The sequence below is a fragment of the Pteropus alecto genome, unplaced genomic scaffold (assembly GCF_000325575.1).
Source record: "Pteropus alecto unplaced genomic scaffold, ASM32557v1 scaffold67, whole genome shotgun sequence".
In the NCBI taxonomy this organism is placed as follows: Eukaryota; Metazoa; Chordata; class Mammalia; order Chiroptera; family Pteropodidae; genus Pteropus; species Pteropus alecto.
Genome location: NW_006441061.1, coordinates 4,390,464 through 4,400,930, shown reverse-complemented (window position 1 = coordinate 4,400,930; position 10,467 = coordinate 4,390,464). Strand labels below are relative to the sequence as shown.

General features: G+C 50.2%; 1 protein-coding gene and 1 pseudogene across 1 annotated transcript in view; both read left to right on the top strand.

Annotated features, from left to right (window-relative positions):
- Nucleotides 1-10,467, top strand: part of WDR34 (WD repeat domain 34) — a 16,488-nt gene that overhangs the window by 112 nt on the left and 5,909 nt on the right. The window contains 2 exon segments of the mRNA XM_006918157.3: nucleotides 1-78; nucleotides 7,909-8,157. The exon segment at nucleotides 1-78 is cut by the window's left edge and continues 16 nt beyond it. Coding sequence (XP_006918219.2) covers nucleotides 1-78; nucleotides 7,909-8,157 — 327 coding nt within the window.
- LOC112484817 lies at nucleotides 4,290-4,405 on the top strand (annotated as a pseudogene).

Genomic DNA, 10,467 nt, shown 5'->3' with positions numbered 1-10,467 from the left:
CCGCTGCAGGACGAGACCCTGGGAGTGACGTCCGTGCCTTCGCAGTGGAGGGGCGTCCAGGGCATCCGCGGGGACACGGTGAGGGCCCGGCTTGGGGCTACGCGGGCGGCAGGGCGAGGGGGCACGCGAGGCCGCTGGACCAGGTTCTGGTGTCCCACCATTTTATACTTTATATTTTAATCCACGGGAACTAACCTTTGGGATATTCTCCTCCCAGTTTCCCAAGTCTTTGAACAACAACTGTTTTGTTTTGTTTTAACGAAACCTCTACAAACTCTGTTTTGAAGGATTTTGTCTGAACTACAGTTTTTTAGGCATTTCAAAGTATCTTCCCTTTTAAAAAGTGACCAGACTACATCCTAAGGACTAGATAAGCCGGTTCTAGTGGTTTAATGGAAAGCACACAAAAGAGGAGCTTCGGGTGAGATGAGGAGCAGGGCTTCTGGGTGCCAGGTCTCCTGGGGTTTCCAGTGCAGACAGAGCACCTGCAGTGTGCCAAGAGCTGTCCTGGCGCTGGGATTCATCCATGAATGAGCTTCTTCCTGGAGCTGACACAGGGCGGTTTTTTGCAGAGGATAAAAAAATAAACAACTTATGTAATAAGTAAATTAGTAGTGTGTTAGAAGGTGAACAGTGCCATGGACAAGAAAAAGAAGGATGAGGAATTAGAAGGATGGGTTGGGGAATGAGAGGGTGAGTTGCAGGGTGGGCCTCATTTGAGGGAGTGACATTTAAGGACTTGGAATGAGTTAAGCCAACTAGAAGGGTCCAGGCCGGGCAAATCCACATGCAAGGGCTGTGGGTTTGGAGCAAATCTGGTGTGTTTGAGGAAGCAGGTGGGGCTGGAGAGGAATGAGGGAAGGGGAGAATGGTCCCAGGTGAGGTCAGAGGGTTAGCAGAGGCAGGTCAAGTAGGGCCTTGCCGGTCATTGTAAGCATGTTGGCTTTTGGTCAGTGAAAATGAGGAGCATTGCAGGGTGCTGCATATTTCTCAGAAGAGAAAACCGAGCTTAGCTTGTCATACAGGTGTCAAACCTGCAGAGACCGGATCATCACCAACACCAGTGAGGTTTCCATGAAGTCATACTCCTGAGGACAGGTTTCTTGCCTTAGGCTAATAGTCTGCAGGTTTCAAGCCAGGATTTGACCTGACTTCAAAGCACTCCCACTTCATGCTGCATAGGAATCGGTCTAGTTAAAAACAAAGGCAGTGGATATTTTGGTTATATCTGTCCATCCTTACTGAAGGTAAATATATAATTAACATTCACTGGCCTTTAAAAAGAATACTTGAAGTAGCTCTTGCTGAAGATTCAGAGTTTAAAAGACTCCAGGCTGGGAACTGCTGGAGTCTTTTTTTTTTTAACAGTGGCTTGTGAATTTTCTTGTAGATAGTTTTAACCTTTAGGATTCTAAGAACTGATTCTAATACTGGAGATGTAAAGGCTTTCATCTGTGAGGGTGGTTCACTTAAATCAGCCTCCTGGCTCATGAAAGAGATTTTTTATTGTAAGAATGTTGCAAGAGTCGGAAGAAAGTGGTAAATTGCTTTTCAAATTAAATGTTTTCTCTTTCTAAATCTATCTATGTCCAAAATTTAGAAAAAATCTGGATAAGCAAAAAAAAAAAAAAATAGAAATAAAAATCACCTCATAATCTCTCGTTCTCCAGCCATGTGGTTTATACTTCTTCCATCTCTGTTTTGTCTGTTTTCTTCACATTTTTAAAAAATGGAATCACACTGTGCATAACACTTTTTCACTTAATACACCCTGAACATCTTTCCATGTTATAAAATTTGTTTTATAACTTTATTTAACCAGTTCCTTTTGATGGGCTCTTAGGCTTTTTCCAATTTTTCTCTTATCAGTAAACCTAGTGATGAGTGTTTAAGGTAAACTTTTATGCAGCTTCATAATTTTTTTGTTAAGTTTTTTTGGAAAAGTTGAATGTTGGTCTTTGCTGGGCCCATGTAGTATAGTGCAATATTGACATGTATGTGGGATGTACATTCCAGGGATGGAATTTTTTTTTTTTTGGTATTAACAGATTTGACCTGACTTGACTTTCCTTGTCATACCCCGATCTGCACAGAAAGACCAGGTCCTGGACTTTGGTTTAAGACCCAGGTGCACAGACTGTTTAGTGGCTTGGCCTTGGACCAATCGTGTGATTTCTTCTACAAATTGCTGATCAAGTTTGAAAGCCCAGTACTGTTCAGGGGGAGGGATTATGAGCCTTAGTGACCAGTCCTGCTGCCCGAGATAGACAGCTTCTAACCATCCCTCCTTGCTCCTCTGCTATTTTGCAAACTTGACTGGAGTGCCCTGGAGACTCTGAAAAATGTGAATATCTGGGTCCTACCTTCAGCTTTTCTGGCTTAATTGGTATGTGGTGTGACCTGGGGATCTGGTTTTATTAAAACTCCCCAAGCCATTCTAATGCATAGCAAAATTTGAGTACCACTGATTTAACCCATTCTTTCCTGCAGAGTTACCTTCTGAAGCCCAATTCTGATCCTATCAGAATGTGGGGTGTATCTTTTCCTTTTTAAAAAATTGTCGTAAGATACATATGATATAAATTTTACCATTTTCAAGTGTGCAATTCATTGGTATCAAATGCATTCATAGCAGGCAACCATCACCACTGTCTAGAACTTCTTCATCCATGGGATGCATTATTGGACACTCAGGAAGCGCTGAATTGAATAATTGTCTTGTGCTCTGTCCTCAGCGACAGGCTTCTGCTGCATCTCTTCTCACTTTGCGTTAAATTGAGCTGCCTACTACTTTCTTTTCCCTCTTCCTGGCCCCGCTACGACGCCTGGTGGGTTCTCTGGCATATGGCACCCCCTGCTGGAAGGTGTTTTTTTTTTAACCTGGGGTCTGGCCTTTTACATTTAAATTTAATTTTCAAGAATTAAATCTGTGGTTCTCAACTTTTTGGAGTTTGTGAGACAGTTTTGATATTAGATTTTTTTCAAGGAACATGAGAAGGGGTTAAAATACGAAGACAACACCAAAATAGTCTGCAATAATTACAATTCAAAGGTGGTGTGACATCATAGTGTCTCCCAGCTTCCAAGAAAACATCGATTGTTGCCCTCTTTACTTGGTTGACTCTCAGCTCCGTGACGTCCTTTGAGTAGCTGTTTGCAGCCCTGACGTACTCAAAGGCAAGTTAAAGTAAACGAGAGGTTGTGGCTTGATGTCGCTTTGGGGTTCAGTTACTCCACATCTTGGAGGTCTCACTGGAGACAATTTAACTGTCCATATTGCATCACAAAACCCACTCAGCTCAACTTTGTAGCCAAGACACTCCCGTGGCACCGCATTTAACTTCATTAGTATCAAAATGTACTTCACTCCGGGTCATATTTGGGTGGTGTCTGCACTCCGGGTTTTCAGTGTGCGGATAAAGAGCCACCGAATTAGGTGGGGAGTCATCTCAGCTTTCGTCAGGCAGGTGTGCAGGACTCTGAAGGGAAAGGAGGTGGAACGGGGTGTTTGGGGGTGAAGGGAACCCGAGGAAAGGGGAAATTCTGGGAAGGAGGAGGTGGGCCCGACTGGAAGTGGCAAGGTCAGTGACCAGCCACTCCCACACGGGCCACGTAGTGTCCTTTGGGTGGGCCCTCCTTCAGCAGCTTTCCTCAGTTGCTAGGAAGGAACCTGCCCCCCAACCCAGGAGAAACACAGGCCCCCACAGTGGGGGAGGCAGAAAGGGGGGTGGATGTGAGCACTGTGCACCTCGCAGGGAGGCTGAGTGGTGATGGGCGCTGGAGTGTGGCCATGCGGAGCACAAATGTGGGGCCAGGCCCACCCACACCTGCAGCATTGGCGTCACCTGGGGGCTTGTTGGCAAAGCAAACTGCCCCACCCCAGACCCACTGAGCCGGAATCTGGGTGTGGGGAAGGAGGGAGGAGGCAGTAATTTGTGTTTTAGCAAGCCTCTGGGTGATTCTGGGGCCGGCTCTTTGAAAAGGTTGGTCTGGAATGGTCTCTGAGGTCCCTTTCTGCCTTGGAGTCAGGTGTGCCCCCAGGCAGGTTGGGAGGATGAAGTGAAGCCTGTGTTCAGAGTTTTCCGTGGTGGTTACTACTCAGGGTAGCAATGGGGGCGGGTCTTCAGCTGCACATCATCCCAGACCTCCACTCTTGTCCTCTGTGTGGTGCTGTATTTCCTCATCCTAAACATCTTAAAGAGGGCCTGGTTCCATAGCGTAGGGGTTAGCATGTCTGCTTTACACGCAGAAGGTCCTGGGTTTGCACCCCAGCAGAGCCACAGTTTATGGTCTACGGTCATGCCACCCTGAACAAGCCCGATGTCTGACCTTGGAAGCTAAGCAGGGTCAGGCCTGGTTAGTACTTGGATGGGAGACCACCTGGGAAGACTGGGTGCTGTAGGCATAAAAAAAAAAAAAAATCTTAAACAGGGGTGTGTCTCACAACTGATATATGTTTTTAATATAGTTTCCCCCTGAAGATTTATCTTTCTCAGTTCTGAATTTCCCTGAGGAAACGTGATGGGCCCAGCCCGGGCTAGTGTCCACTTCTCATCCCATCAGTAGCCCCGGTCCTGGCGTTAGGGCCCAGCGTGTGGCTTAGGTAAAAGGTTTCTGAGCAACGGGCCCTTGCGGGGCGAGAAGATTCTCCGGACGGTATCTCCTCACCTCTCTGGGCCTCAGTTTCCCTCATCAGCAGGATGTAGAAGTCCTGGAATTCTGGGTGCCCGCAGGCTCCCCGGTGCGGAGAGCTGGGCGCCCATGCTGGGCTCTGCTCCCCAAGGCGTGCCGCCTTCCTCCTTCCCTGAAGGCCGCTCGGGCTTCAGACTCGAGAGTGCAGATCATCTTGGTTGGGGAGTTGTCCTGTTTCCCTCGGCCTGGCCTCACGTGATTAAAGCCTGGCCCCGGCTCTGCTGTCTTCCCCTGCAGTGCCTGCCTCCGAGGAGCGGGGCACAGGCTGCATCCCCAGCACCCCTAACACTCTCCTTCCCAGCACTGCTGGGGCCCGAGGAGCAAGGACCCCACTCACCCCTGGATTCTTCCTCTGACTTCTCAGAGGGCTCGTTATGGGAGCCTCACCCTCGCCCCAGCCACATTCTGCCTGGCACGGAAGGCGCCACCCTATGTGGGTGGCCTCGAGCCTCAGGGCCTCATCCTCAGACAGGGAAGGGTCGGGCCAGATACTTGGGGCTTGAACCATAGGAGTCGGCTTAGGTGTCCCGGGGCAAACAGTGGTGGTTTCCTGCTGGTTCACAGGAGACAGCCCTGGGTGCATTGTCCCTGGTTTTATGTGTTTTTGTTTTCTTCACATATTTTCCTTAGTGCTTTGGCATTTGTTGTTGGCCTAAATAAGCAAGCAGCAAAGGAACGTTAATAGAAATACCTGAAAAGTTAAGAGCTTGCCATCTCTGTGGTTGTTTTTGTTTATGGTTGTGATTTTACATTAATTTTTACATTAAGACATTCTCTTAGAAACCTTACTCCGAGTTCATCTGATGTGATTAGTGGCCAGGATTTTAGACTGGGAGAGAACACCAAGACTGAGAGACAGTTTAGTGTCACGGTTGGACTGCCTGGGTTCAAGCGCCATTGTGATCCCCTCTTTGCTGTGTGACTTCGGGTGAATTACGTAACTTCTCTGTGCCTCAGCGCCAACATTAGTAATGCAAAAATCGGATTTACTTTTTGGGTGGTGAGGAGGATGAATAAGATGCTGTGGGTGAAGCTTCGGGGACAGTGCTTGAGTTAGCACTTTGTAACTGGCGTTTATAACCATCATCATGCTTCCAGGAAATTTGAGAGTCACCCAGAGTCTCTTAAAATTTTGCCTCGGCATGAATACTTCTGCCCATCCGTGCATTCCTCAGTGTGCACGCTCCCTCGGCGGCTCCTCCAACCCTGTGGCCTCGAGTCCCATCTCTGGTCAGATGCTTTCCGGAGCCTCATGCCTGTGACCCCTCTGTGGACACCTGAGAGGTGTTCTGTCAAGGCGGTGTTCTCTCCCAGAATTTGCCCTCGCATTCCACTGGTTCTCAAAGCAGGGGCACCTGCCCCCTGTCCCCCGACTCCTCCCCGAGCAGCCAGAGAGGCCTGTCCCGGTTTCTCATCGCAGCCCTGCTTACGGCCGCCCTGTGGAAACCGCAGCTCTGCATCCCGGCTCTCAGACTCCTCACGGCCTGACCTGGCCCGCGTGCCACCCTCTTACTTCCCACACCTGGGCACAGCGTCCTCTGTCCAGTCTCTGAATGTTGGACCTTCTCTGCTAAAAGGTTTTGCTCTGGTCTTTCCCCCCGCCCCGGCCTGGGACCCTCTTTTCTGCAGCTTTCTGCTTGGCCAGCTCCCTGTCCATCACACCTCAGCTCAAACGCCATCTCCCCGAGAGGCCGCCTTCACCACGCCCCCCGCTTCCTCAGCTGCTCCGTTCTCTGCCACACCTCTGCTGCACTTATCGCTGTTGCTGTTCCATGGGGTTGGTTGGTTCGTTGACTCGTCTCCCCCAAGCCCCATGTATGCTCCTCGGGCATCGGACTCTCGCATGTTTTGTTTTCTGCTACGTCCATGGTACCCAGACAGTGCCTGGCAAGTAGATGCTTATAAAACGTGTGTATGTTTGAGTATATACACATGCATACGCACATGCACGCATAGTATAAATGAACTCGTACTACATGCCAAACACCACGCAAAGTGCTGGGGATATAAAGATAGAGCAGACAGTGTTCTGACGCTGGAGGAACTCACAGTTAATGGGAGGCAGACAAGCAAAGAGAGGATTTAGTAGAATGTGGAGGGGAGCGTGGGGACAGGTGCTGAGCGCTCCAGGTCTAATGCGAGCTGCCCCCGAGTGGGCCCAGCCCCCTCCCTGCCTGCTTGCTAACTCTGGCCTGGTGCCCAGCCCTGCCCCGCAAGCCTGAGCAAGGGAACATGGGGTTTGGGGTCTTGTTACTCTGTAGGTACAGGTGCCTGGTGAGAGACACATGAGGCAGCCTCTCGTAGATGACAATAATCTCAGGGATATGGGGCCCTGCATTTGGTAATGATTGCTCATGACTGTAAGGGAGGCTGGCAGCTCCCGCCCTCATCTGATGTCTGTCCCTGTGCCCAGCTAAACAAGGGACAAGGAGTTTGAGACAGATGGCAGGGTGGAGAAAACCATCAGCTGGGGAGTAGCCTGCCTTATACCAACAACCTCATCACGGATCACAGGGGCACCTGGGAAGGTGCCCCACCTGAGGGGGCCGCCTGCCAGGGGAGGGAGAAGCCGGGGGTGGTCTGAGGTTCTAACTCGCCGTGTGCTGGCTGCGAAGGCTACTGTTGGCTCAAAGCTACCGTTGGCTCAAATAATGTCTTTTTGTTGTAACATTGATGCGATGCTGTAGCACCTTACTTTTTTTTTTTTGCAGCTTACCTTTTATAGCAATTGACCTATAATAAAATTGGTTCCCTGATACATTGTTTAAAGTCACTTACTGTACATAACTTAGAGCTGTCAGTATCTTCAAAAAGGGCAGTCCCAAGTCCTCACCTAATAGTGTCACCAAAAGCCCTGGAGCAGGTGCTTACTCGGTCATGTGGCCACCTCTGAATCAATCATTTTGGCTAGAGGAGGGACCCAGTGCTCTGATTGGTCGGCTGGGCGTTGTGTATCCCCCTCAGTGGAGCATAGGAGAGGTGAGGGGTTGTGTCCACCCACACCATGCAAATTGGGTTCCTCCTAAGAAAGGTGGGCTAGTTACACGAGGAAAGGGACAGTCTTTGGGCAGACAGAATGACCAGAGGGCCATTAGCCTGAGGATAAACAGCCATATGGAAGGTGAGTTATGCAGCAGAGGGAGGGTGAGCGCCCTGGGCCGGTGATGCTAGGGGTTAGCTGGCTGGTGACTGCTGGGTTTTGATCTCCTTCTCCAGAAAAGTTGCCAGACGGCCAGCATTGTCACCGCTGAGGCGTCCACCCAGACCCGGAAGCACGCAGATGCTGAGGTGCAGACTGAGGCCCCCGAGCCAGTTCGCGTGCAGCCTGTGTCCCGGCATGACAGCCCCCGGCTTGCAGCCTTTCTTCAGAGAGTGGAGGCCATGGTTATCCGGGAGCTGAACAAGAACTGGCAGAGCCACGCATTCGATGGCTTCGAGGTGAACTGGACCGAGCAGCAGCAGACGGTAGGGACCGGGCTGGCCTGGGATGCCCCCCTCCTCTGCCTCAGGTTGAGCCCCTACCCACCTTCAAGCCTTTCTTTTGCATGGTCCAAATAATCCCAGTAGCAGTCACAGTGGCAGCCCTCACTGAGCTCTTCCTCTTTGCCACGTGCCGAGCTGTATTATAAGAATAACTCATTGGACCTTCTCCGCTGTCCTAGAAGTAGGTACCGTTGTCATCTGCACTTTACAGTTGGGGAAATGGAGACTCAGTTGCAGGAACTCTGCCGGAGCTGCACTGAGTGAGCAGGAGGGGCAGACTTTGAACTCGGGCAGTCTGCCTTTGCCTCTCATTCTCTCCACCGCCTGGCTGTGTCTTCCCAGGCACTGTGCGAGGACGGCTTTCTCCGCGCTGTCTCCTTCACTCCTCAGGGCGACTGTGTGAGTGCTGTTACCTCCATTGTATAGACGATGCTCCAGGAGCCTAAGTGACTTGTCCAAGGTCACACAGCTACATCTGGCCGAGCTGAAATTTGAGCCCTGGTCTGTCTGTTTTCACTGCTGTGTCCTAGTGACTTCAGCATTTCTGAATCTTTCTGCACCCGAGGCACAGGTCAGAGCCATCACCTGTAACTTCAGTTGTCCAGTTGGACAGACAGACCCGGCTTTGAGATCAGGGAGCCTCTGAATGATGCTGTTATATAAAAGCCTCTTGGCTTTTGCTCCATGCTAGTCTGGGTCTCGTTGTCCCCAGCGTGTTGCCCGTGGACAGGCTGCTCACTCAGCACTAAGTGCCCCAGTCTGCAGAGCCTTTTGAGTTCTGGTTCAAATTTGTTTTTTTTATACAATGTTTCCTTCCTTTAGAAACTGAGATGAGTGACATATTCAGAGGTAGTGAGCTCTTCTCTCGCCCCCTCCTCCTGTGCCTGCCCTCTGTCTATTTCCGGTGCTACATGGCTGTCCTGTTCCTACCAAATCATTGGTGCGTATGGGAGAGTCGCTTTGTGTGAGGGAAATGCTGAAAATCGCTCTGAAAAAACAGTTGCCAAGGCCACAGCCAAGTGTGGAGTCACTGTATCTTTTAAGCAGGGCACGAGGAGAAGAATGTAATGAACATTAAAATCTGCTGTTTTCTCTCTCCCTTCCCTTCCCCTCCCCTCTCCCTCCTCCCCTCCCTCTCCCCGTCCTTGCCGATCCATGTTACAGTTAGTTGCATTCAGAGAGGTTAAGCTTTTGTTCTTCATTGTTAAGGTTTTTCCATATTTCATTTCTATGGATTAGTTTGGGCCACATGTGTATTACTTTATCCCCCTTTTAAAAATATTTTTTTGATTACTTTTTTGATTACTTTTTTTTTGATTACTTTTTTTTTTGATTACTTATCTTTTTGAAAATAAGTTTGGTCATCACAGAAATACAGAACATATGACATGCCGACAGTGACGGGGAACACGGGGTCACGGCCTTCAGAGTCTTTCCTGTGCGGGACGGACACCGAGGTTTATGAAGACTGCTGTTGTCCTTAATGACATTTAAAAAAGCCATTTTAAACAAAACTGTACGTTTTGTGACCTGCCCCGCCGGAGCGTTCCGTGTCAGTTCCTGTAAAGGTGTCCAGTCTTTCCAGGAGCTGCGTCGTGTCCCCCTGCACAGACACGCCGTCCTTGATCCGAGTCCCCGCTGGCGGACATCCAGGCAGCAGCTTCACCCGTGGAGTGTGTCCTCCTCCTCCACGGGGCCGGCACCCTGTGAGGCGCCGTGTGGGGTGCGGTCCCCCGACAGCCCCGAAGCTCCGTAGCTGGCCCGGAGCAGGGCTGAGGGCAGCTCTCACGGTTTGCTGTCATGTGACGAACTACAGCGACTCTCGCTGTTTCTTCTCTCGCATCCACTTCTGGTTTATTCCCCCAGAGCGAAATTATCGTTTCGGCCGATGCGGAGCTTTCCTGTCCCTACTTCTGTTGTCAGAGGGTTGGCCTTGACGTTTCACCACTGTCCTTGGTACTGCGGCAGTAGCCCCGGAAAGGCCGACATGTCGCTTTTAATGAAAAACCGTAGAATTTCCAAATTCTATACACGACGTGACAGCGTTGCTGAGCACTTGGGTCGGAGATGAGGGAGACCTGCCCCTGGGCCTCCCTCGGGGGCTTTTGATCTCCTCGCCGTGCCATTTCCTGTCTGGTTTCCCGTACACGTGTTGCTGACCGCTGAGTCGCTGTGACACATCGTGAGGTCTTTTCTGGTCAGAAGCAAAGCCTGTTCTGTGTTGTCAGGTTGCTTCGCAGACTTCACATTTGTCCTTTTAAAATGCCACTTAATGCTTCATTCGTGAACTTT